The sequence below is a fragment of the Aulonocara sp. 'chitande type north' Nkhata Bay genome, linkage group LG13 (genome assembly GCF_057382095.1).
Source record: "Aulonocara sp. 'chitande type north' Nkhata Bay isolate Kocher_YH1m ecotype deep benthic linkage group LG13, A_spYH_male_GT1.1, whole genome shotgun sequence".
NCBI classification, from domain to species: domain Eukaryota; kingdom Metazoa; phylum Chordata; class Actinopteri; order Cichliformes; family Cichlidae; genus Aulonocara; species Aulonocara sp. 'chitande type north' Nkhata Bay.
Genome location: NC_141356.1, coordinates 26,119,838 through 26,146,789, shown reverse-complemented (window position 1 = coordinate 26,146,789; position 26,952 = coordinate 26,119,838). Strand labels below are relative to the sequence as shown.

Sequence of the window (26,952 nt, the reverse complement as noted above, 5' to 3'; positions counted from 1 at the left end):
GGAGAGAGACAGATGGCCCAATTCTAAATTGTTGTAGTTCTGAATCAAGGCTATGTGCTGCATCACTGATAAGTTGCATGGAGACTAAACAGCCTAATCAAGCACCAAACTTGAGACCATATGGCAATTAATGTTGTGATGTGCGTGGCTACTCAACAGTCCAATCAGTAGTGTGTATCCAGGTGTAGCGGCTTAATGTTTCCATGCTGATTTGAGAACATGAAGGTGAAAACCAATCTGTCTAGTTTGGGCATTTTTTTCTGAGCAGAAAGCTGATCTGAGTTCAGATGCTGAGAGCTGCAGATTGCCAGCCCCTTTACACCCATTTCCTTCCTGTTACCTTGACAAGGGCGCCTTGTTTCTAAGAGCAGTCAAGGGTCTTTTTCAGACTTGGGGAATGTCACAGAATGTGGCATGTTGCATAACTCCTGCTTCCCAGTGTGGATGACTGGGTAGGAGTAAGGTAAATACTGGAAAGGGGTGGGAAAGAACGTAAGCAAAATTTTCACTCAGTATCTGGCGCCCATACCAAGTGTTTTCTGTATCAAGTTGGACCACCAAGAAGTCTTGGCTTCTGTTTCTCAACTTTTATCAGTCAGTCAGTGTATTTGCATATGTGTCTTTTATGTTATCCAGCAACCATGCTGTAGAAGCAATGGGAGTTTAACTAGTACTTGCCAAATTTATCTATAGTTTATTGGCTCACACATTTTTCTGAGGTTATTTTTGTAGAGCTTTTGGGACTTTTCATTGTTAACACACAAATCCCCAACAAAAAAAGATTTTTCCATCGAAGTCTTTCTTTATGTAGGACTTGGTCCTAAATAAAAAACAGGGTCTGTTCCACTTAAACATTGCTTAAAGGCACATGCAATTACAGCCATTGCTGAGCTTTGATAGGGGTCTAATTATATAAACAAACCTATTATTACTTAGCCTCTGCTGAGCACATAAAGCGCTGGTTTAGTTCCAGCTACATCTAAATAAGTTCACTTTATTTAGAAGCTCCCCAGAGCTGCAGATGCTGTTCTAGCTTTAGAAGCTGGCCAGATGTATAAAATACACCCCCAAAATCAGGGAAAAATGTAACAACCTAAGCTTTCTTTTTCCTGCATTTTTTTTTCTAGAGTTTTGATTTTTGTTTTTGTCTTGTTGGTACCATTTGTAGTGTTCAGCACATATGGAAAGGAAGCAGACAAAAATGAAAGGTGTGTGTTTGTTACTGTGTTTCTCGAAAGGCTTAAATGTCTATCACCGTCATTTACGCCTGAAGGTACACATTGGCACATTTTCCTTTAAGGCTTATCACACACTCAATAGATAAAAGGGAGGACATGGTGCACTTTTGTTTCTGTTCCTTTATCATAATCAAAAGCTGGAAGTCTTCTTTCACTCACAGTGATGGATTTCCTCAGTGCTAGAGCAGCGCTCTTTACACGGTGATTGATGTGTCTTTAACCCTTTGTGGTCTCTCCTGTTCTGTGTACCTGGAGTACACCTAAATGAGTCATTTGTTTGTTAGCTGAAATCTCGGCCTGCAATTTTGAAAAAAACGGTCGGACCTACATAGTTTTTGTGTGTTGTAGCTTGCTGACTTTCATCTACAGTGAGAGATCCATGGGAACAGTAAGATGCAACCAATGGAAAAAATCCCAGAGGGTTATTGCCCCCATCTAACCAGCCAGCCAAGTGTTGACAGCCTTTACAGCAGTCAAAACCAGCTGTGCATTTCACTAAGCAAATGCAGTGTTAAAAAGCTGGTAGCAGGATTAATTTCACACTTGAAAGTTAACTAAAAATTGATTCTCCAGGCGTTTCTTTTCTAACACCAGCTGGTGCCCTCAGATTATTTTTTAATGTTGTAGAAATTAATAGACACATTGTTTTAATAGTAATGATAGCTATGCTCAGACTAATATTTTTGCCTGTTATCTTGACCTTTTGGACAGTCACACCTATCTTGCGTGTGATCATTGGATAGGAGGTGCTAGCTGGCGATTTCCAAGACAAAGATGTAAACAGACATTGGTGACAGAACTGCCATGTATGATACTGGGTTTCACTCCGTGTCCAAGTTCTATATAGCTGTGCACACCCTGCATAAGAAAAAACTGTCCACCTGCTCAGGTTGGACAGCCCGTGTTTTCTGAATCTGATATTGTGTCGACACATGAAATTGTAGCAGATACTGTGTAGTGGAAATAATTTAATACCGCTATTTTTAACGTTATGAAATATGTCTTGCTTTTGATTTCTTGCTTGTGTCTTTGGGAAATATCTCTGTCCTGTAAAGACTGGCCTGTGAGTAGGATATTATCAGCCATGGAAACATTCCTGATTGGTGCTTAACCTCTTGCTGAACTAGGACTGCATGCAAAAATGAGGAAAGATACTCTGTCTGTATGACTCGGTCTTCCTGTGGTTTTCTGGCTGTTACAAATAGTGTTTTTACTGTTGCATGTGAATAACAAGGTTATATGTGATTGTTGCATGTCCTTCCTGAAATGCCCACATAGAAATGTGGCTAAAACAAGTAAAAATAAAGATGATGTGGGATATGTAAACACCTCAGAAACCTGAGTTTCCCATGATTTCTTTCTGCATGTGCATATTCGTCCTATCTGCATATGCAGTTGTGTAGGACTTGAGCAACAGAGCAGACACAGTTGAGCTGCACATGTTCGTGTTGAGGACTTAATCACAGGACTCAAAGTTAAATAGCATTTTCTTCAGCCATTCAAAACCACACGCTGGACATCTGGCCCTTTAATGTGGCCTCTGTATCATTAGCTGAAAATGGTTTGTTATGTGAAAAATATGTCTTTTAAGTATTCCCAGGCAGGGTCACAATGTCAGGTATAATAATGCAAGTGGTCATTGCAGCCTGATTGAAGATGTTCCAGTTATAGAGTTTATCTGTAGCCTGTGCAAAAGGGGATTTTTGTGGCCAGCACTGGTCTCAATATTTTAAAATCTTAATTAGAAGATAATATAAAGTAAACGGTTAGCACTGTTGCCTCACATGAAGAAGGTCCTGGGTTCAAAGCAAGCTTTCTGTTTGGAGTTTGCAGATTCTCTTTGGGTACTTCTGATACCTCCTCCAACTTCCTCATACAGTCCAGAGGCATGCAGTTAGTGGAGTTGGGTTAATTGGTGATTCTAAATTGCCCACATGTGTGAATGTCAGTTCAAACGATTGTCTGTCTGTGTTGCCCCACAACAGACAGGCAGTCTGGCCAGGGTCTACCCTGCTTCTCCTTTCACATCTCCTCCTGCATCCCTGAATTGATGACAAGCGGAAGAAAATGGATGGATCAATATATTTAACATTGGTGTTTGTGTTTAGTGCTGACATATACAGATATTATGTTACTTATGTTAGATTGTTGACCTCTGTATGGCCGCGGCTGGTCAGTATCCTCACCATAGTCATACCACTTTGACAAAAATGAGCCATCTGAGGTAAATGGAGGTTCTTTAATAGTGCTTTTCTACTCTACATAAGCACCCAAAGTGCTTTATACAGCAGTTTCAGATAAAGGGTAAGAAATGGTGAAAAGTCAGCTCAACTGTTCCTGAAAGTTAAACAGGTGCAGGATTTTGGGTCACCCTAAAAGTTCAATAAATGAAAAGACCTGAAATCATATGTAGGTCATTTTCAGTCATATAAAATCATCACTGTAAATAAGCGACCACATGAGAAATGCTACTGCAAAGACATGACAGATATGCAAAAGGGTTTTAGTGAGCTTAACAGTTGATGGCTACGTGGGTTTTACATAAATCTGTTCAGGATTCATGTTCACTGTGATATTACGTTTCCTTGCCTTTATGGCCTGCTCACCTCCTGACAGTCTAGCGTCACAGTAGTGTCAGGTTATTATGTTAGCTGTGGCTTTTGCATTGAACTCCCCTCTGCTTTTCACTTGAATTCAATGACCTAAAAAAACTTCCTATTCTGAGGCTGCATGTGAGAAGTATCTTTTTTTCCTACCACTACCACTCTAATGGCTTTTGCCGTATGAATGCTCATTGAGTCAGTTTAAATTTACAGTGTATGCTAAAAATATAAAATAACTGTTCCCTTTGATTTTGGATAATCATTTCCTTTTCCTTTTTAGCTATGCCATGGCCCTTTACAACCAGCATGTCTGCCCTGTGGAAAACTGGTATGTTGACATCTATTCTGTATTTTGCTGATCCCTACAGTCAGTCTTGACCTTTGTAACCTTCCTTGCACCTCTTTTGCAACAAGAGCCAGTGAGAATAATTTCCTGCTCAGTCGGCTGAAAAACGTTTGAGAGACTCATTAAAATCCACTCACAGTTCAGTTCAGGTCAATGTTATTTACTTAGCGACAAATCACAACAACAGTTACTGCAAGGCACTTTATATTGTAAAGTAAAGACCACTACAATAATACAGAGAAAACCCCAACAATCAGACAAACCCCCATGAGCAAGCACTTGATGACCGTGGGAAGAAAAAACTCCCTTTTAATAAGAAGAAGCCTCCAGCATAACCAGGCTCAGGGAGGGGCAGGCACCTGCTGCAACCGGATGTGGTTGAGGGGAGGGAGGTAGGAGAAAGACACACTGTAAAGCAGAGCCAGAGATGAATATTAATCTAGAAAATCAGCACAAATCTAAAGCTGTGATGCTGAAAAATTTGTCGTTGCTGTCAGATCGTGTGCTTTGCTGCTCTGGATGCTGGGCTCGTTTCGGACAAGCTGAGGTTAATCTCCACGAGCAGAGCTAGCATTTGATGACACAGTGGTTTTCTGCCTCTTTGACACACCAACCCTAAAAACAAAAGAAATCCTGGGTGTGATCGCACAAAATGGTGCTTAATATACAGTTACTGTACTGTGGTTTAACAACATACTGTATTATACAGCTTCTCATATATTTTTACTAGACCCAGTGAAAAAAAATCAGGAATATGTCTTTGCTTTGTTAGCTATTTTCCACTGTGTGTCCACAGCCTAATATAAACGCAATTTTTCTCAATTTTTTTAACATTTGCTTTTGCACTGCCACACATGTTTGGTGTTTGTTTGGTTGTTTTTTCTTTCAGGTTGTATAACCAGTCATGTGAGGAGGAGCTGTATTTGCAGAGCGGGCCATCCTTGTGCTGCACACTAGACAATGTACCTCTCATCAGGTCAGTGAGATGGAGTCGTACCTCATGTCCGTCTCTTCTCTGCCCCTTTGCTTCTGCTGAGTCAGAACAGGAACACTGTCCCATTGTTTTGCGTGACCCCTGTCGGCACATTGTTGATTTAAAAAGAAAAAAAGCGAGTGAGGAGAATGAGACGTTTCTTCTGTGTGTGTGTGTGTGTGTGTGTGTGTGTGTGTGTGTGTGTGTGTGTGCATTCTGAAAATAACTTGTGGCAGAAATATCCTGCCTGCCACCGTGGCAGTTTGGAGGCAAAACACGGGCCTACGTTCAGCCATGTAAACACACATACGCACACGGAGGAGTCGGCTTACAGTCCAGAGGAAATCAAGACACTCCTGCTTCTTTGTTTGGGTTTTTGGCCCTCTCAGCTTTCGACATCAAAGACATGTTGTACCACATAGCCACAGTGGCTTTCATTTAACAAAAAAACAAAGCATAAAAAAAAGGAAAACCAGAAAAGATAATATGCAACGATAATGACCCCACCACCACCACCACCTCTACAAATCAAGTGTGCAGCTACAGTTTAACACAGAAAATTAATCTTTAATATAGCAGCGCTGTTGTTGCTAAGCAGTCAAAGCAGGGAAGGTGGAAGAAGCATTTTTCTTAATCTGTGTTAAATACCGCGCTGTTGGGTAAAAATAAAACGGACCTTCGAACAAGCCATAGATGAAAAAATTGTTTAAAATGTATTCATGTCAGCTTTAGTCTAATGAATGGTGCGTTTTGATCCATGTAGTGAAGAATGTGTGTATGACTTGAGCCAGCTGAGAGGACTTTGGCTTCAATGGGAGTCTGGGCACAGACAGCCAGTGTTGACTGTCTCTGAGTTTTCCCTCCTACAAACATTTCCCATTCGTAGAATAAAAGCAGCAAGCAGTAGGTGAAAAGTCAAACACTTGACTTCAGGATGTGAGGAACAGCCATAGAGTACCTCTGGATGTGTTGATGGTTGGAGGTGTAGGCAGTGGTGCATTGTTTTGCGGTATTGCTCTGATGGTTTTCTTGTAATTGTTTCTTGCAGTAAATGTGGGACTCTTCCTCCTGAGAGCTGCTTCTTCAGCCTTATCTGCAGCACGGGCTCATTCATGGGTAAGGCATCATAAGGCATGGCTCAGGACACATTAGACTGGCTTATATTAACTGTGTAAACCAGCAAGCTAAAATTTCAAGACACACCTGCAGGGCAGCCAGGTCAACAAATGAATGTACATAAGCATATTTATTGAAGTAGACACATTGTATTTCCCATTGTAGAAATAGAAAAAGGAAGGGGCTTGTTTGCCTAACAATGGTAAGATCCCCGGTTTGATTCCTGGAGATGACACAAATCCCTTTGGGTTTGTTTCAGGAAGGGTGTAAAAGTCAGTCAGATTAAACATGTGAAGCTGCCCAATGTGGCGACCCCCCCCTGTGAATAAGAGAGAAGCTGAAAGCAAAAATTAGCTGTAATACAGAACAAGTCCGAACACAGATGCAAAGAAAACTCTTGTGTCTGAAAGAAAGAATGAGCTCTCAATTGCTGGTCTGCATGTTTTCTGGGAGTCTCTACATGTGCTGCTGCCCTCCGTTCACTGGTGGCTTCGACTGGCCCGATCTTGATAATGTTTTCCAGCTGTGGTTAATTTTCTAGCTGTGTGTAAAAAGTTACTGTGCTTTGTTTTTATCCAAGCCTCTAGCAGCTATTTTTCTGTCTGACTGTGAGACTCTGGACATTGTAAGCTGTCTTTTTGAGATGCAAATTGTAGCTCTGGTCTTTGCTTGTGACAAGAATGGAGGAACTTTGCAGCATTGTATACTGTATGTGTACACAATGCTGAAAAAGGAGGCAGATGGTTGCATTTCAGGAGCTTCCCTTGTGTACTTACAGGCTTTTTCCAGGCTCTTAACAGACCCATTAGGTGGTGAATACACACCTGAGTACAACTGCTGCACACATAGTCAAAGAAGTATTTCTATTATCTGATAAAGAAAAGTATATTGTTTGCTTGAGTAAATTAGACCCCACTTTTGAAAATCTTTTGCAACCTGATTTTCCTTTAGAGGGAGGTTATATGCATAAAAAACCAGTGAGAATCTTTAAAATCGGTACATAATATTATTGGTGTCAGAGAAACACACCTTGGCTAAACACTGGCCTTTGATTTTTGTGTTTTATTTCACGGGTAAATTATGTGGCAGTGAGAAAATGTTGCAACCACTGTTGCTTCATCACGATGATGGATTTTATCTGGCTTAGTTAAGATGTAGCTCTGTAACTTTTGTTTGAAACATGCTTACCTAGAATGACTCTTTCATAATATGTATGCAGTATAAGTGTGAAATAATGGTGTGTGGTGGAGGTAATCCTGCACTACTTCCGCGCACAGTGACTGTTAAACAGCTTTCATCTAAATTTCTTAGTTCCTCTTCCTTGTGAATGAAGTTTCTCTTGCGCTCATTGTTAGTCACCCACCAAACCATCAGTGACAGCAACCAAAAGAAAAGATGTCTTAGAAAGTACATAGTGAGTAAAAGAAACAAATCCCTTTTCATTGTGAAAGGATAAAAGCTTGTATCTCTGTCTTTGTCATAAATGTGTTTTGAGATATTAGAGACGCACATTTTCCTCCCAGTTACATAAAATGTCAGCTAATATTTTGTTTTCATTAGAACACATAACTTGAGCTGAATCACTTAAGGAAGTGGGAAAATGAGCATGTCAACATGTTTCAGATTTTGATATTTGCTGTTTTCTTTGTTTTCCATGACCGTAAGATGATTATATTTCTAATTAAGAGAATTTAATATGACTGCTCAATAAGTAATTTCAGTGAAACACTCCACCTTCATCCATTAAAGTGTTTTTTGGAGAGCTAATGACAGTTGGGAATTGAAATTCTGCATAATTCCTTCATAATTTCCTCTGCATTTCTATTCTTTTTTTAAAAACAACATAAAAAATTGAGATTTAAGGACCCTCAACCTTGATGTTATTGTAAGTGATGTATCGCTGCTGCATTTGATTAAAAATTATCCATCACATCCTTTTAACTGAGTTCAGTTGCACTTTCACCCACTCGGGTGAATCTGTGAGGTTTGGAAGGTTTAATTTTCTAATTTTTGGCTGCATTTTTTCCCCCTTTGCAATCCCATCAGTCTGTATGTTAATACTGTTTATAAAGCTACCTCTTTTGTCTATACATAAGTATGTAAAGCTGATGTGGTATGTAGCTATACAACACTATTTTAAATATTGCGTGCTTAGCTAGTAGCTCATTGATTTATGTTTTACTTGGAAGGCTGTGTCTGCTATAGTTGGCTGCAGGTGTCACTTCCAAAAGGAGTAACATGAACTTGGAGAATTTTATATCGCCCTGTAATTGTTTTTTCTCCTTTTCAGTTCAGTTCCCACTTTTCTGCCAGTGTACACACAAAACATTTGAAAGACAATACATGCATTCTCTGTCTGCATACCTTCTGTGGGAGACGGTGAAATGTTGTTTGGGTTGAAATATAGCCCCTTGTATGGGTGGCAAGGTTTTTTCTACTGTGAGGTGCGAGTGCCGCTGGGTAATAAGCACTTTATTAATGCCCATCAGTTTTAGTGTTAACTCAGCCCTGCGTATGTGAATGCAAAGGCACGTGCAGGGCTATGTATGCATGAGAGATTGTCCACCTTGTTGCAAGTATACATGCAAGATAGAAGTAGTGTGTGAGTCAGTGTCTGTGGGAGCACTTTACTTCCTGCACTGGGTTTCCTGACTTCAGAGCAAACAGCATGAACTTGTAAAGGGCTGCTCTGTGGAAGGTAACAAAGTATTGGAACAGTGTTAGGTGCTGTTGCATGGCATCCTTGGGTAAAATAAGCTGTCACACTGCAGCTTGTTGTGACCTTCGAGTCCAGGTGGCGCTGATGCATGGGATATGAAGCCCTTACACTGGAGGAGGCCATGACTTTACTAAACATGCATCATCTGACAAGGATACCAAAAAAAATGCCCACACAAATGTGCCCAGAATAGAAGAAGAAACACTGATTTCCTATAGAGAGAAGCTGCTTGTCCTTGTCTTTAACCTTCAGGCGTAGCTTTCATCATTCCAGGATGACTGCACAATGCCAACAAGTTTAAACACGCTCATTTGTTATGATGAAACACACATTTAGTTGAAACAGAAAAGAATCCACCAGCAGCCAGTCTGCAGCAGGGTGAACGAGGCGCTTTAATCTAATGAAAAAGCTGCAGTCGACTTTCCTTTCCCTTCAGCAATACAGCATGTTCTCCATTATAAAAAGGAGCCAATGAGCAGACTGTTTCCGTGCCCGGAGACACAGTTGTTTGTTTTTCCGTGATTGTAACTGAAATCACTTTTGCCGAGTTGATTTGGGTACAGAAGGATGAAACAGAAGAAAGCTCGCACAAACACAGATACACACAAGTTAGAGCTAGTGAATATAAAAACATAAATAAATCATTAATTAGTTTTTTTAATAGCATTACATAACCATGTCTTGGTCTTGCTTGTACCAATGTTTGCCTTTAAGGTTTAAACAAATGTTTTTATTATCAGATTTAATAGCAACATTTCAGTGAGCTCATAGTAAACTTTGCAGATCAGATGGACTTAAAATTAATTCTCCCTCCAAACATCACATTAAAACAGAATGGTTAACATAACGGTGGGAACTTTGCACTATTGTTCTAACAGGAAATTATGCAAGACATAATTTCTCAACAAGAAATCAAGCTGTGTGGATGTGTAACTATGAAAAGATCGGCAAAAAAAAAAAAAAAAAAAAAAGCTGAAGGCCTTTTTTAAAATCTTTTTTTTCCCGTTTGGGCAGAACATTAATAAAATGTAGTATAACTATAATCATGAGTGACTTGGCTGTTGCATTAGTGTATTATTTTGTGTGTTTTTTTTAATGAAAAACATTCTTTTAATATCATCTTTTTATCTTTGCAGCTTGCTGGTGACTCATTTTTCACCCTAGTGTTGCGGCAATTGTGGTGTGGTGACTTCCCCTCAGTAATTTATCCTCAGCATGAGCCAAACAACTATCATCTGGAAGCTTTGCTGTTGTTGTCAAAATCAGAAAATGATGTGAAATATGCATGGCTGATTTTTTAACAGCTGCGAAGAAAAAGTCGCTTTAAAACAAACGATCAGGCCTGGAATCAATAATTTCTACTGCTTCATCCTGAGGTTGTGGCCGGGCTATAAAATGTGTCCGCTCACTGAGACGCTACTTAAAGCCAGACACGTCACGGCATAGACAAACCCTGGAGACAAAGCTTCAGAGAGGAAGGAAAAATCTATCAATGTAAAGACTCTACGTGGAAATGTTTTTCTTTTCTAGCCATGACCACAGTCTCCATTTGTATTCCCTTTTGGCAGACACAGACCTTCTGAAAAGCTGCCTCTTACACAGACACAGTGACAGAGTTAGCATAACACTTTAGTCCCTGGAACAATATATAAGCGTCAGGTCAAGACATGAGGGGCTCCTTGTCCTCACTAATTCTCCCACCCTCCACTTTTCACTCTCCCCATATGCCCCGCTTTCTCCAAGCCCAGTCAGCCTTCATCAGGCACCAGCCGTGAGGAGCCAACAAAGAGAACCCAAATGGGGGTCAGCTCCTCAGTGCTCCAACAATGCACCCAGTCAGAGCTTGTTAGCACATCGGCACTCATCTGTCCCATATACTGTACTTCTTTCCCCTTCACCTTTTAATCGTATGTAGGTTTGGATCGACCCCCCACCAAGATATCCTTCTCACTTTCCCGCCATTTTCTGCTTCTCATAGTTTTGAGTCAGAGAAGCTGCTTAACATCTCTGATTTCCTGTAATATAGCTTTCAGGGAGTTCATGTATTTCTTGGCTAAGTGACGTGTGAGAGTGTTTGCGTTAAATTGAAGCCAGGCACTTTTTTTATGATAGTCGTCCAAAAAAAGCCAGATGATGCCTTTTCTCCATTTCTTGCATGCAGTGACTTTCATCTCCCTTCTTTTAGTGATGGTGATTGTGCTGCTTCGCTACGCCCACGTCATTGAGAAGCATCAAAACTGTGTCCTGAACACGGCGAGTCTTTGCACGGGCTGGATCTGTGGTGCTGGACTCATCATGGTGGGCAACTTCCAGGTACGGTCTTCTAGTTTTTTTAACAATAAAACACAGAGAGGTCGCTGTAAATGCTGATGAAGACAAAGATTTATGGATACCCAAAGAAATTGTATTCAGCATGGGAAATAGTGAAATTAAACACACAGAGACTGAGGCTTCTGTTGTGTAGTCCTAGAGACTGGCTGGCAACCCTTTTGCAACCTCTGGTCACTCAGGAAAAATGTGTATTTCTTGACTGGTTGGTGATTGGATGCTGGGTACAGTTTCTCACAAAGAGTCTGCTGCACCAAAAGCGTCCTTGTAATTACTTGGGTCGCTAATGTAGCTGCAATTATTTATAGTTCGAAGAAAAGTTGCCAACTTGTTCTCAAACACTCACCAGCTATTAGTCAAGCTATAGTCAAAAATGTGTTGCACCTTTTCATGTGAAAAGTGGGGTTAGTGTCACACTTTTCATAGCTTCATTACCGGTCTTAGAGTAGTTGGCAGATATATGAGGACAAGTCGGCATCTTCCAAGCAGGTTGCGGGCAATAGCAGACGCAATCTCAAGGAGGTTTTTTTTGGTGCAGCAGACTCTTTGCTGGGTGAAATTGGTCACAACCTCCAGCAACTACATGCCAGCTGGTTGTAAAAAAGCTTTGATGTTCAGATAAAATGATAAAATGTCCAAAATATCTCTGGTTCCTGTTTCATTAATATAATGAGTAATTTCTTTTTGCTAAATGGTGTGGCATGGCTTCATCTCTAGTAAATTCTTATACACAGCCAAGAAAATAATCTGCTGTATAATCTTTAACATGTCTTTGTTTAACCTGGCTCTTTTTAGGAGTCTTTCTCTTTGCTTCTTTCCATCAATCCTTTTATTTGAGATTAAACACACCTCAATGTTTGTAATGTTAACTTCTTCCTTCATCAGCACAATACTGTTCACAATAATCCTCTTTCTTTGGTCCTAAAACTTCAAGTGAAGAAACTCAACGTGAATTTCTTCTTCTGTTCTCTGGGAAAGAATTTCTTGAAGTTTAAATATTTAGAGCTCTGGCTGGATGCCTAGACAGTGTGTGTGTGTGTGTGTGTATGTGTATGTGTATTAGTACTACCTTTGCTGCGTGGACAGAACTCTGTTTAGACAGTAACATTGTTACGACCGCTTCAAAGAAAGCGTGCATAATGTCAACTGTTGAGTTTTTGGTTAAAAGTCAGCGTACGTGTCAGATTCAGGAAGTGGTCACGGTTAGGGTAAGAAAAGTAAGATCATTTAACGTCCTCTGAGGGGAGGTTATTTTGGTGTTTGACGCTGGGCTGGATATCACTGCAAAATCTTGTTACCATGCTTTAAAAAGGCCGAGATAGTTCATGGGAAAATAAAGAGGGAGAGACAGCCACGGAGAAGGCATTTGATGCTATATTCAGAGTGAAGAGAGGAGCAAAAGTTTTGAAAGAAAATTTGGGTTGTGTTGAAGTAAAGTGAAGTTTCTTAGAGTGTAATATTTCTACAGATGTGACTATTTGGTTAAATTAGATTGTTTGACATGTTAGAGTCTCGGCTCTTTTTACATACTCCTCTTACAAGAGTTGTGTATGTGCGTATTGGAGCAGATTTGCAGATGTGGCAGTTCATGCGAGGGTGTAGTAACGGCAACCTCACCTTCTTCCCGCTTTTCCTATGAGGCTCGAGCTCTGCCGAACAGGGAGGAATTTTACGAGAAGAGCCAGGGGGAAGTGAGTCATCAAGTCTGGCCATGCATGGAGAGGAGCTAGGCAGACAGGGTGTGTGTAACAGATGCCCCATCTATAACCAATCACGAGCCTGATCCCTGCAGCCCGCCTCACACAGTGCCCTCTCATGAAGTTCAGGACATTACACAAACCCGCATTTTTAGCATCGAAAACACGTGTACTCAGGATCCACTGGCAAATGCCACAAACAAGTTTGACTCAGAGAAGAGGGAGCAGAGCAGGACTCTGACAGTCAAAATCGAAACAGATCAAAGAAAGCGCAAGAAACACAACACATGGCAGCGTAATCAGCCGCATCAACTGCTTGAGCGCATAGTTGTGCGTTACATAAGCCTTTGGCAGTACAGCTGTGGTGTGGTGGAGCCACGGGGACTTTTCCCGTCAAGCGATCTGATGATCTGGGAAGAGAAGTACATGAATTGTTGACGGAGAAGCACATTACTGCCACACAGAGGTGCCTGAGTGTGACACAGCTGCATGGAAAGCAGCTGTCAGGAAAACAAAGAGAAAAGAAAAAGGAGTAGAAAAGTTCGTTGGACTGCTAATCTGGATGAAAAAGACTGATACCACCTACAGTCTGAAGGTATTTCCAATCTTATTTGGCTGGAAGATGTCACGCAAATCAGGAACATTGTCTGAAGTCGCACACCAGTTCCTCACTTAAAACACGATGGTGTTTCATTCTTCTCTGTTTTTTTCTAAAAGCTCTGGTTTTCAGGTGATGTCGAAAGGGCCGTTGTAATCGGTGGTGGTGCCACTTTCAGTTACAGATTTTCACAGCCATTGTGTATGTCCCGCACAACGGAGGCGAGTCGGTAAAGTCGGTATGTTTCAGTTCATCTCATTTAGTTCTGTTTCCAGAAAATGAAAATAGAGAAAAAAACAAAGTTAGGCTTGTTCCCACAGAAACATCGTCACAGCGTTTATCTACCTCACAAAGTAGCAGTACCTGACTGCTACTTTGTGAAATATCACAGGTGCAGCTCAATAGTGTGCTGAATTTAGCTGCGGAAAACTCACTAATGAAGGCAGGAGCTCAGAGTGGTTTCAGATAAATATGTGTAGCTATAATAAGAGCTGTTGCTCTTAAGTGCCGCCCAGTCTTCTCTTTATTCTCATTTCCTTCCTTATGCTTTCCCTGTTTGATGTTACACTGCTTTTCACTGCCACACTTTGCTCACTTCAGTGTGCTCACAATCTGCTAATATTGCACCTATATATATTAGCGGCATACATTACCTGGCTGTGATTAGCAGTGATCAGTTGATAGCGTAAACAAACAGGTATTAGTGATTGAATCTGGCACTCCTGGCTGCACACACTCACTCACACACATGCACACAATCAATAGAGCTCACTGTGCAGTGTATGAATTGAGTCTGCAGCCAACAATCGATCGACCTGCCAAATGATAAAAAACGTGCCGTCACAAAGTCAAAGTGATTTTCTCATTAAATAACATAAACCATTATTTCACTTCACAATACATTGGATCAGAATCTTTATCAATACTGATTTACTGATTAAACTTTTGCAGCTCTAGCGTGGAAAATAGATTAGTCAGAAGAAAATGAAGTTGTTGATGTGTGTCCAGAGGTGGAGGTGCCACACTAGAGTAGAAGAAATTGGATTTATTTTACTGTGTGAGAGCTTTACAGCAGATCTCAACTGTTCAAAACTTTTCTTATGCAAGTCTTACATTGCCACTTCAAGGATCAGCCTACTACACAAGAATGTTCAGCATGTACTGACCAGGCCAATGGACAAATGGCTTAGATACCAAACTTTGAGGCTGTTGCTGTAATGATCTTGGAAAATGATAACAAATAGCAGAATTTATACATCTGGCATTAACCATGAAACTATTGTTTTTTATCTGAGCAAATCAGTCAAGTCGTTTAATGTGTCCCTAGCTCAAGTTAATGTACCACAAGATCTCTTATCTACTCAGTTCAGTGTGTGTGTGTGTGTGTGTGTGTGTGTGTGTGTGTGTGGACCCTTCAGTGGGAGCTGTAGTCACATGCTCCTGAGCGGCTCTTTTGTGTATTGTTTCTTGTTGTTCTTGTGACCAGCAGGGAAAAGGAGGCATTCTGTCGTGTTTCTTGCTGCTGTTGCCTCCTGTACGCTTGCCTTTTGTGTTTCTTTTTTTTCTTTTCCCTTTTTACTTAAAGAATCGTAAGAAGCTTCGACCAGAGTTTTAAATACCACTGAAACTGGGCGATGGGACCACTTCCTGAATTTGCCCACGTCACATTCACTAGATGTTTTTATTTTGTGTTACATCTTTGCGTCAACCCTTTAAATGGCTCCCTTACCTTCTCTTCCTGTTTTCTGTCCTTATATCACAGGTGGATAATGCTAAAATTCTCCACTATGTTGGAGCAGGCATTGCCTTTCCCACCAGTATGCTGTTTGTGTGCCTGCAGTCAGCGCTGACGTACCGACTGGCCAAAACCCAAGGGGAGTACAACTTGGCCCACCTCCGGCTCTGCATGACCCTGCTGGCCTTCGTAGCCTTGGTGCTCAGTATCCTTTCCAGTCTCTACAGATGGCTGCCCTGAAGCTTAAGGGACTAAGCATCCCCTTTGACCTCTTTTCATCAGATATTTTTATTTATTATTTCATGCAGTTAGTCCCTGGCACCTCTTCATCAATGACATAAAGCAGCAAGAGTTTTTAACTCTATAATTGCGCGATACAGTGACCTTTTTACCAGATATTAATGTAGTGCATTAACGCCAGTCTCGTGTCTGCTTCAGACAGTTTCGGAAGCACGCAGCAGGAAATCTTGGCGCACTCCAGCATATTTCATAGTAGGAGGTGGAAGATTAAAGACCGACTTAAGTCCGATCCAATATCTCTGTCAGCTGATATCCATCTAGAGAAGTTACAGTGCATGTGGGAAAAACATATTAGCCTGACCTACAGTACAGATATACAGTAGCTGTAGCCTGGGCCTGTCTCTTCATGGGTAACATAATCAACATGTGAGCACTTGTAAAGCTCGCTAATTAACTCATTGTGTCTTGTTTACTTAACCTGGACAAAAACTGAGTGTTTAATCTGCATCGTGCAGGTGAGTGGGGCCGTGTCCACGACTGCTTCCTGTTGGGGCGTTTCAGCTTTAGGTCCTCGCATTGCTTTGCTGCTGTTTTCCTTAACCGTGTGTTTCAGGTGGTGTTTTTTTCTGTCAGGAGAGCTTCGTCCTGCAACACGCCTCGGCCATCTTCGAATGGGTGTTCTGCATCATCATCATGCTTTTTTATGGGACTTTTGCCTTCGAGTTTTCCGGCATGTCAGGAGATACAATGGTGGTGCTGGCGAGAGGAGGCTCCCTGGGACCTGCTGGGAGAGAACACAAGATGGATGCGCTGGGAGGGCCCGGTTTGCACTCACAACCACATCCACACCAACCTGAAAGCATGTCCATGCTGTAGCCTCCTGGCACACGTTGATGCCACACAGTTGCCTCATTTTATTCCTTTCCAACTCTAGTCTGAATTATTCATTTCCAGCCGTGTTCGTCTGAAGGTTTGAAATGAACCAGGCCAGCGCAGCAGCCGTTCAGAGCGGGCGTAGCTCTGCTGCAGTTTATACTTACGTCAAACTTTGTGTCTCCGAAGAACTTGTTTGCATTTTGCACATTGCACAGGCGTGCAAAACCAAATTTTCTCCCTGCTCATGGCTGTGCTCCGTGACCATCAGAGGAGCGTTTTGGGAATCAGATCATGGAGTTCTTGTGAATCCGATGGCCTCGGATTCAGATGACTGCCGCGATGCGTTCAGAGTGTGTAAGAAGTGAAGGCTGCTGGACAGCCCAGCTGACAGTATTACAGTGGGAAGGTGTCACAGTGTTTCAATCCTGGAAACAGAACAGGGCGGCAGTTTGCATTTTTCATCACGTAAACCTCTGTTAAGCAATATTTTTGATGTTAAGTCACGTCTTTGTAATTAACACCCTACACTGTATAGATCTTCTTTTGTTTTTTACTTTTTTGGTTATTCATTCTGCATACTCATCTGCACATTACCTCCCTTCCAAAGCCACGTGTAAAGCTAAAATATTTCTGTGGAGCTGGTTGACCAAAGCTAATCAGAAATAATATTATCTGGTGGACATCAGAGTAGTTCTGAGCTCTGCTGTGCATCTCATGAGCTTGCATTTAGATACGAGTGTCATTTTGTTTAAAATGCTTATTGCAGCATTAAAGTTTGTGCCATATATGCAAGCCTAATATTGCTGTTAAAGTATCAGACCGCATGGACTTATTGTTTCCGGACTATTCGGGTGACGTTTCATATGTCTTTATTTAAACTGTGTTAAAAAATTCAGTGAGCTCTGAGTCACATAAATCTTCTAATTAAGACTGAAAAAATACACCCTTCCCCATTCTTCTTGGGATCCATAGACTAGATCAATGCTCAGCTCTTAAATAATGCTGGATTGAACTCCTTCTCTGTAAAAGAATATGAGGGAGAGGTGACACAGTGTCGAGAGGCCAAATATGTACCAGCTAATTCAATCCAGAGCACTGGCTTTATTGAGTTTAGTGACGGGGCATTACACGTGTCTTCAGGTCCTGTAGGCAGAGGTCTGCATCTTATTATTCCCACATGCAGGAGGAGGAGAACATGTTCTTATTGCTTTAGCTGTTTCCTTTTATTGTGAAGCTGGAAACTTCGCACAAGTGGAGATGTTTCAGCACGTCAAGCTGGTGTGGTGGGATAAAGGGAAAAGGATTTGTATAATGTAAGACGTGGTGGAGATGGACTGTCCTGCTTCAGTGTTAACGTGTTATTTTTCAGTATGTGCCAAATACAAGTCTGCCTATGGCATTGGTGCTAATACACAAATAGGCCTTACCTTGTTGTTTTCCCTTACTTCAGTTGTGATTACGGCAAAGCAATAAGAAGAGACATGAGGTAAATCGGTGACTCTGAGAGTGAGAGCAGGGACAGAAGGTTAGCGACACCAGCACGTGGAGAAATGCTCCATGCTTGCTAACATCTGTGCATAATTTTCTCAAGCTTTGAGGAGGCAGAGGCTTTACAACAGTAGTAATTTAATTAATTGGCCATCAGCACATCTGGCCACATGTCGAGCTGAGATGTTGTTTGTGTAATTTGTTTGCAAATTCACAGTATGTTACTGAAAGTAGTTATTCACTATCAGGCTGAATGTATCAGACTAACTGAACGAGAGTGATGGGGAAGCCTGCGCACGCTGCTCTGAGGACGGAGCTGAAAGCGACACCAGCTGCAACACTGAGCACTTGCTTCTCTCTGCTGGTCACACTGCTTATTGCATGTGTTAAGCTCACATGAGGGGTTTTTTTTCTACTTGAAAAATTGTCAGTTTTTTCTGCCCACAGTCAGAATACTAAGACCAACTAATGTTTTTATCCTTTTATTTCATAAAGGTGGAGGCTCAACTCCAGCCTGAGCTTCTGCCTGCGACAGTATGAGGTTCCTCTGAGAAACCACATTAAACATTCAATACATTTGAAACGTTCACTAAAATAATGGTGCTAATCATTTCACATTTACTCAAAGTACTTAATCCGACGTCATGGTTTGTGAATATTCCCTATTTCTAGCTGACCACTACAAAAAAAAGAAACATTACATTTCTTTTAAATCTTCACATTCGCCATCATTCTCTTCATTTCATACCTCATTCTTCCTCATTTATGGATCTATCTGATCTCTACACTCAGGAAAACATTACCACACCAGCTGTGTTCTTTGATTCAAGGCCTTTGGCTTTCTGCCGTCTTTGTTTAAATTGCATTTTTGTCAATGGGATTCCTTGTGTACATTTGTTTCTTTGTGTAGTATAGGTGCAGCTGTAAGACTGGTGATTAGCCATGATGTAATAGATTATTTTTGCTAATCAAGACTCTGTTAAATGTGCGAGAAAACCGAGCTCACTCGTGCAATCGAGATCATTGGTGAGAGCCTTCTGACTAACAAGAACCCAACACTCCTCACTCCCCACTCTCAGTTACACAGCTCCCTGTGCCTTATGTGCTGTTTTGATCATGGAAACCAAAGAGGTCACAGTTGTAAATTCTATTTTGATGAAGAGTCATATGATTGTATCCATTTATGCCTTAATATTCAACAAATAAAAAAAAACAAAAAAACAAAAAACAGCAAACGTTGAATCCCAGTGGCTTCATTACACAACATGAGCACAAAGAACCAGACAGCGGTTCTCTAATCTTTTTTTTTTATTGTTTAATTATTTACATTATCCAGTTTCATTGACAGAAGGTGACACTCATAGATAAGACATTAAACAGAGGAAAACTCCTATAACAAAACAGTGTCAGCTGTAGGTGAACTTACAGGTTTGGTACACTCGCCACCAAAACGTCCTGAAGCTCTACAGACTGTTTTTTGTTTCTCTCTTAAGACTTTCTTAATCCCATCAGAAGTGCTTCTCAAGGATCTAATTACATACTCTGTCATTAATAAATGCCAAAAAGCTGGGCCAAAATGAAATATTCTTAAAGGTACTTTTTAAAGAAGTGTGATATATGCTAGCGTGTGCTTCTAAAGTTGTAAAACACAGCAAATTTAAGACATCGGTGGTCCGCTAAATGCTAACGGATTCAGACTAAGATTCAGACTTCTAATTATTTGCTAAGTTGAGCCACATTTACAGCAGAAAGCCCGCAGGTACTAAAGGAAAAAAAAAGAAAGGCTGAAATAGCCGCAAGGCTATTTTACATTTTGACTTATAATTTATGCCTCCAGAGATCCGAACTTGACCTGTTATCTCACACAGTGGGAATGGTAGTAGTGCAAACAGCTTCCTGTGGCACGTTTACAACTGTTTTTTATAGTCATGACAATACGGTTTCTTAAGCCACGTTTTTGGTTGAGCAGTAGCTACACCTCTTACAATAATATGGCAGCCACTGAGGGAATACACATTTTGTAATAGCACCTTTTAAGAATAAAGCGCTGAACTTGTGTAAGTATACTGCCCCCCCCCCCCCCCCCCCCCCAACAGCTTTGAGGTAAAACACTGCTGCTAGTGATGTGGAGGTATTTATATTTTACTATTGTACTGTCCCTTTACTTTACTGACTTTGACTAGTGATTGTATGTGTATTTTTAAAGCACCGATACCTGGAGGTTATTTGGCCTCGGAAAGGACAGTGAAAAAAGATTAGTTACTGAGATGCCATCTGCAATGTCCCTCTCCTCACTGGGAGGATGTCCCTTCATATGTCTGCTGGCTACAACTGCTCACACGTATAACTACCTTCTCACATCTTGAAAGCTGACTTATCCCTCCCTAACTGTGGTTTCAGTTGTTTTGTTTTGTTTTTCTGTTAAAAAAGTGTTCAATCAGTTGCATTGGAGCTGGAAGTTGTAGTCCATGAAGAGGAGTCTTGTTCAGCATCCAGGTGGAGATCAGGACAGGCTGGTGGAGTATTTACAAGACAAGCTTTTTGGGCACTTCCCAAGAAAACTCCGGTCGGCCAAAGTGGCCGTAAGAGGCCGTCTGCTGGTAAATCGGCCTCTTCAGGTTCAGATCCCTAAGAAGAACACACAAGGGATGAGACATCGCTGGTGAGAAAGGACTGTGAAGATTTTGATCAAAACCATTTGAAGCCATAAATTCTTATACAGAGCAGAAAAAAACCATAAAGGTGAAACATGTTGTGCAATGAGCTGTAAGCACTGATTGTTTGCATGTCCTCTTGTGAGCTTGGAGTTTTTTGTTTGTATTTGGCGTACATGGGTGGCAAAGTTTGTCTGTGTGTCAGAATGGCTTGTACTGCACTTTGGACCAACCTCCAACATTTATCGATTACAGAACTCTTAAACACTTGAACCAAAATGAAGTCATTGGTTATGCGGCTCTTAACAATTAACGATTTTGGTAAATCAATTAAAAGTAGTTGGTATTGTTGAGTACGTTAAATTGGGTACTTTAAGTGCTTTAAGTTACTTAAAGTTACTGTGCTTTAAGTTACTTTCTGTTATATATATACTGTTACAATGATGAATGTTCATATTAGTAAAACATCTCAAAACACAACTTTCTTCTTGTTTTGCTCTGTACTATATCAGTTAGAGTGGATGCTGTGTTCCTGTTGGAGGGGCAGCCAATCAAAAGAAAGAGGATGAACTAAAGGGCTGCACCAAAGCTTATTATCAAATAAATCATTATTTTTATATGTGAATCATGCAACGCTACATTAGTAGAGTGAAGATGGATAAAATAAACAAACAGCATAATAGATCCACTTTAAAATGAAATGCTCACCTATAACGCTGCATCTCAACAAGAACATTATAATAGAAAAGGGAAATCTAGGGCTAGGTTTAAATAGAGGGAAATTATCCTAAAAGGATCAGCTAAAAGTGGAAGAATCTAAATGTAAAAGGACAGCAAAAAGGATATCATATCTTTGAAGCCACCCGGCGGGTTATGTGTCCACCACGATTCCCTCTCCAATGGATAGTATTGAGAAAAAAAAGAAAAGAAAAGAGGAAGAATTTTCTGTATCTAACTATACTTCAACAATTTCAACTTTGATTTTTGGTGTGATTCTCTCTTAGTTTGCTTCTCTTTCCCCTCTTCCCCTGCCCCTCCCTGAGCCTGGTTCTGCTGGAGGTTTCTTCCTGTTGAAAGGGAGTTCTTCCTTCACCCTGTCGCCAAATGCTTGGTCATTGTTAGGGGTCTTTCTAATATTGTATGGTCTTTAACTTACAGAATAAAGGACCTTGAGGCAAGTGTTGTTGTGAATTGGAGCTATATAAATAAAGTTGAACTGAAGTTTGAACTTAAATATTTACTTATATATTAAATTCATGTAAATGTTGCTGAACTGTACAATCAAAACTGCTCCCAACAATCATAGATGTTTACATCTGCGCTGTAACTGCAATAATTTAATCAACCGATTCGCACTACAACCTGGGTTTTCCTCTTATCTGTAGTTTATTTTATTTTATTTAATAACTGTACAGTACTCGTGTTTATAGTAACCATTGTCCTTGATGTAAATATGTAAAGAAAAAAAATTGTGTATGTTTCTGTTCTGTGTCCTGTGTACTGTTTGTTTGTATATGTGTCTTTCTGGCTGCTGTTACAACCAAATTTCCCCTTGTGGGACAATTAAAGGATTATTCTATTCTATTCTATTCTAAATTCATCAAGATATATGATGAATCTGATTTTTGATCAGTTATTTAATCCTCAAAATGCCAAAAATAGTTCCTAATTTTTTTTTAACTCATATTTAGAAAGCAAGCAGAACATCTTCATGTTTGAGTAAATATTCATATTTAATCTTATGCAAACGTCATGTTTATGTGTTTTTACCTGACAATGACTCCTGGCCTGAGATCAAAGTTCTTGTTGACAATCTTGAGCAATTCTGACTCTGACTTCTGAGAGGACCCGTATGTGAACAAGGAGATGGAAAGAGGTTGGGCCACTCCGATCGCATAAGACACCTGGAACACACACAGAGATGTGGTTTGCATATTTGTACTGTACTCCAGTCATCTGTCATCTATGCACAGCTTTGGAGGGTTAAGCTGTAACTTCACCTGAACCAGAACTCTCCTGCACAGTTTGGCTTTAACCAGAGACTTGGCCACCCAGCGAGCAGCATAGGCAGCAGAGCGATCAACCTTTGAGAAATCTTTGCCAGAGAAAGCTCCGCCACCGTGAGCCCCCCAGCCACCGTATGTGTCTACAATAATCTTCCTTCCTGTTACACCAGCATCACCCTGTTTGCAAAAAAGGAAGAAGATGAGCAAAAACCAGTGATGACTTTCTAGTTTGCTTTATTATTTTTCCCCCAGTGTGTGATGATTACCTGTGGTCCTCCAATGACGAAGCGACCACTTGGCTGGAGATGGTAGATGGTTTTGCTGTCCAAATATTTTGCAGGGACCACGGATTTGATCACCTGACAGAAACAAGCCAGCATTAAAACCAAACATGTGACTTTATTTCCCACACGACACATTACACAGAGCCCAGTCAGGTGTGTTCATGAGGATCTACCATTTCCATTAGGACTCTCTGTTGTTCCTCCAGAGTGACGCCGTCATCGTGCTGGACAGAGATCACAATGGTGTGAACTCTCTTGGGGATCACAGCTCCATTCTTCTGGTCATAATGCACGGTCACCTGTGGGATTAACAAGAATTGGTACACTCACTGAAGCTGTAGTTAGCTGTTTTATGGTGCCTGTGACAACACAGCTTCAGACAGGTTATCAGATTTTCTAATGAAATATATCCAAGCTTGAAAGAAAAAGTTCCCAAACTGCTGTGGTGTTGTGTTTTGGGTAAGTAAAAAATGTGCACATGTTGCACGACCTCACCTGTGTTTTAGAGTCGGCACGCAGCCAGGGAACGATGCCATTGCGTCTAAGTTCAGACATCTTTTCATTGAGTTTGTGAGCTAAGACGATGGTGAGCGGCATGCACTCCTCCGTCTCGTCTGTGGCATAGCCGAACATCAGACCCTACAGAACGAGTCAGAAAATCAGTGAAGGCAAAACAAAGAAGTAAACAAGGAATATCAAAATACTGATATTCAGCATGCTCTTTTATCAGTAATATCTTCAGCACTTTCTATTATCATATGACACAAAATACATAAAATATAAGCTATGAAAAGAACAATAATGGCTAATGGTCATACAGGCATTTATAGAAGACAAAATAGAAGTAGATGTTGAAATGATAAAAACAAATATCAGGTAGATTATACCGTGTACGGTTATGGGACTTTATATATAATATAGTCAAATTACTCCATATTTCATTGATTAGTCTTAAGCATGGGATAATTTTTTTCAGCCAGAAGTCTCTTATAGAAATTATGATCCTGAGCCGTGAGTTTGTCTCTTACTGAGGTATAATGCAGAGAAAGCATCAATTTAATCTAAACATGTTATTTCTTTATCTTTTGCCCAAACTATTAAGGATGATGATGGTGTTACTGATTAAACTACACTGATTCACTCAAGTACTGCACTCATATACAATTGTATAATTTAATAATTTCCTTTCTCTGCTGCATTATACTTCTACTCCACGACATACTGGACATATTTTTTTATCATGCTTCAGATTACTTAAAGACTGTGAGCAATTTCATGAAAAGGAAGTTTCGCCTCTACACATCAAAGTTTTATCCTCAAATTTGTGACCCTTTAAAGAGCCACAAACACTTGGCTGGGGACCCTATTTACTATACTACAATACATTTATTTGCAAAAGTAACATAAACACTTATCGAATCTAATAATGATATACCAGTCACGAAGCACATTTTTCTGCCTTACAATCAGCTTGTAACATTTAGGATTTTAAATATTGGACTAGATAAAACTACTTTTTCCACCTCTACTGAACTGATAAACCTGAACACACCAACACTATTGCACCAGATCTCGTCTGTATTCTCTACTGTTGAAGTAAAGAGTCAAACAAACTGTGCTCGGTCAGGGTCACTCACTTGTCAAGCCAAAGTGACCCAGTGACACTGCTGTGGCCCTACCTGGTCTCCAGCTCCAATGTCTTCTTCTTTCCGGTCAACATGGACCCCCTGAGCAATGTCTGGACTCTGCTGCTCCAGGGCCACCAGCACATTACATGTCTTGTAGTCGAAACCTTCAGAAGGGAAGTGAATTGGATTGAGATGGTTAAGAGGGAAACGCTAAATACAGAGAACAGAAATAATGTCTATTTTTTTGCTTTCTCACCTTTCTCCGAGTTGTCGTAGCCGATGTGCTTGATGGTGTCCCTCACCACCCTCTGATAGTCCACGACGGCCCGAGATGTGATCTCTCCGCAGAGCAACACCATGCCAGTCTTACACACCGTCTCTGCCAATGCAAACTTTAATTACAAAGCTGTTTTGCCATCACCAGCAAGTTGTCCACACTGAAATACAATAAACAGTATCAACACTGCATACGACATAAAATCCAGGTGAAATTCAGACCAGTGGGTTAGTTGGCTTATACTCTGCCTTCATCATGTGGTCCCTTTTTTTGCTAAGACAAACTGATTCATTAGATTGTGCCTCTTCTTGGTTTTGCCATTTTTTTTAACGGAAAAAGAGACAAATTCTGGCTCACCACAGGCCACTTTGGCATCGGGATCCTGCTTCAGATGTGCATCCAGGACAGCATCACTGATCTGGTCACAAATCTTGTCTGTGGACACATAACAGGTAAAAACATCAGATTCCGAAGATTTTTTACAAATGCATTGAAAAAAACGACATATTGCATTTTAAATTGCACGCTTAGCCTAACACTAATAATAGAAGATGTCAATTTTGTAATTTATATGAAAGTATGAAAGGTTACATCCTAATATTTCACATAGCAGTAGTTGAATGTTTTACTTTAGCATGGCAGCAGGGCAATGCCTCACTATACATCCCATTCATCTGTCTGTGTCGTCCTGCTGAAGCAATGCAGGAGACCGGTTACATCAGAAAGCCCATCAGCATCTGACTACTCTGCTGGTGAAACAGGTGCATCTTAGGAAAAGCCACTAAAATAGCCACTATCTGTGGGAACAGCCCAGACTTTGAGTTGTGTTATCAAATTCAAAAGTGTGTACTGCAATGTTCTGCCAAGGCCACCCAACTCTGTTACTGAACAAACAGTAGAAGTAAAACTTCAAACCTGTGAAGTTTATCATTAAAATTGGCTTCAGGAGTGCTACGTGCTTCCAAAATGAAATTTTTTTTTTTTAAAAGAACCTCCTTAAATGATAAATACAGGGACACCATGATGTGTGACACATGGATCTACATCACTTGCTGTTTCAGAGGACAGTTTGAAAGGGATTTTGAATTCAGGCGCATTGGTATTACCTTTTGTATGCTTCATCCTCTCATAAGCACTTTGTCAGATTAGCATACTTTTACTTCAGAACTACATTAATATAGATCCAGATTAAAAGAGCAGTTTTACTTTTTAATTATTTTATTTATTTAATTTTTTAACAGTCGGCATTTATGTGATACTGCCCCTGTCTGTGAAGCTGCACAACTCTTACTCATTATCGATTTAGCACATGGGACTTTGAAAGGTTACATATTTGTGAAAGGATTACAAAACACATTGACGGGGCACCGTGGGGTTTAAAGGCAACTACAAGTTAAGCAAGGTTTGTGTGGAACATCTGGGAGTCATTTTACTGAGTATTTGATATAATTTAACTAGATTAAAGTATAACATAGTCAAACTAATTTTACCACATTGTCACTTCTTATCTTATTGTGTACTTGAGACATTGTTCTTGAAGAGCATTTTGCGTGTCTTTAGATCTCTTCTTTTGCACACTAAATTAAACGTGTGTGTCTGCCCTCTTCTTGGACATTTTCTAAGCATGTAACTGTGCACCAGTCAGACACACATTTGCTTCCAGCTGCCTACAAGTGAGAGTGAAGGCCACTAAACACATGTTGCTGTGAATGGAATACCATCCATGCCTGGCGGGTAAACACGCAGCACTGTGGAGTTACTTTGGACATAGTGTCCAGCTTGCATCAAGTTTATTTATATGCATGCTATTTCTGCAAGATAACACTGCATTTTCAATGGAAGTGTTGAGCTTATAATTGAATGCATTAAAATTTAATGTCACTGTAGCAGAGGTGGCTAGACTTTGTAAAAAGACTCACCTGGATGTCCCTCTCCAACGGACTCTGAAGTGAACATGAAAGAACCTTCTTCCAGATGATCACTCATTTTTTCTGTGGGGTAAGGTTATTCAATTTCCAGTGCAGAGAGATCCTAAGGTGGCTTTATATTCCTACTGGCGTTCTTTACCAGAAAGATAAAAGAAAGGGAGGCCAACAGCCCTGCAGCCAAAGCGTAATCTGTCCTGCAAACTTCACATCTGTGTCCA

At 40.6% G+C, this 26,952-nt stretch overlaps 2 protein-coding genes across 2 annotated transcripts in view; one reads left to right on the top strand and one right to left on the bottom strand.

The window, feature by feature from the left end:
- Positions 1–22,160, top strand: part of LOC147316189 (transmembrane protein 150A) — a 23,606-nt gene extending 1,446 nt beyond the window's left edge. The window contains exons 3-8 of the mRNA XM_086259480.1: positions 4,122–4,169; positions 5,077–5,163; positions 6,209–6,276; positions 11,181–11,308; positions 15,381–15,558; positions 16,207–22,160. Of these exons, the coding sequence (XP_086115606.1) occupies positions 4,122–4,169; positions 5,077–5,163; positions 6,209–6,276; positions 11,181–11,308; positions 15,381–15,558; positions 16,207–16,469 (772 nt within the window). The 3' untranslated portion in view covers positions 16,470–22,160. The remainder of the gene's footprint in view (positions 1–4,121; positions 4,170–5,076; positions 5,164–6,208; positions 6,277–11,180; positions 11,309–15,380; positions 15,559–16,206) is intronic.
- Positions 20,042–26,952, bottom strand: mat1a (methionine adenosyltransferase 1A). Its single transcript, XM_086259479.1, has 10 exons — positions 26,726–26,952; positions 25,164–25,241; positions 24,786–24,908; positions 24,581–24,693; positions 23,397–23,540; positions 23,075–23,200; positions 22,884–22,976; positions 22,612–22,794; positions 22,382–22,515; positions 20,042–20,585 (listed from the first exon to the last, which is right to left on the bottom strand). Exons 1-10 carry the CDS (start codon positions 26,790–26,792, stop codon positions 20,483–20,485), a joined length of 1,164 nt encoding a protein of 387 aa, XP_086115605.1. The 5' UTR covers positions 26,793–26,952; the 3' UTR covers positions 20,042–20,482.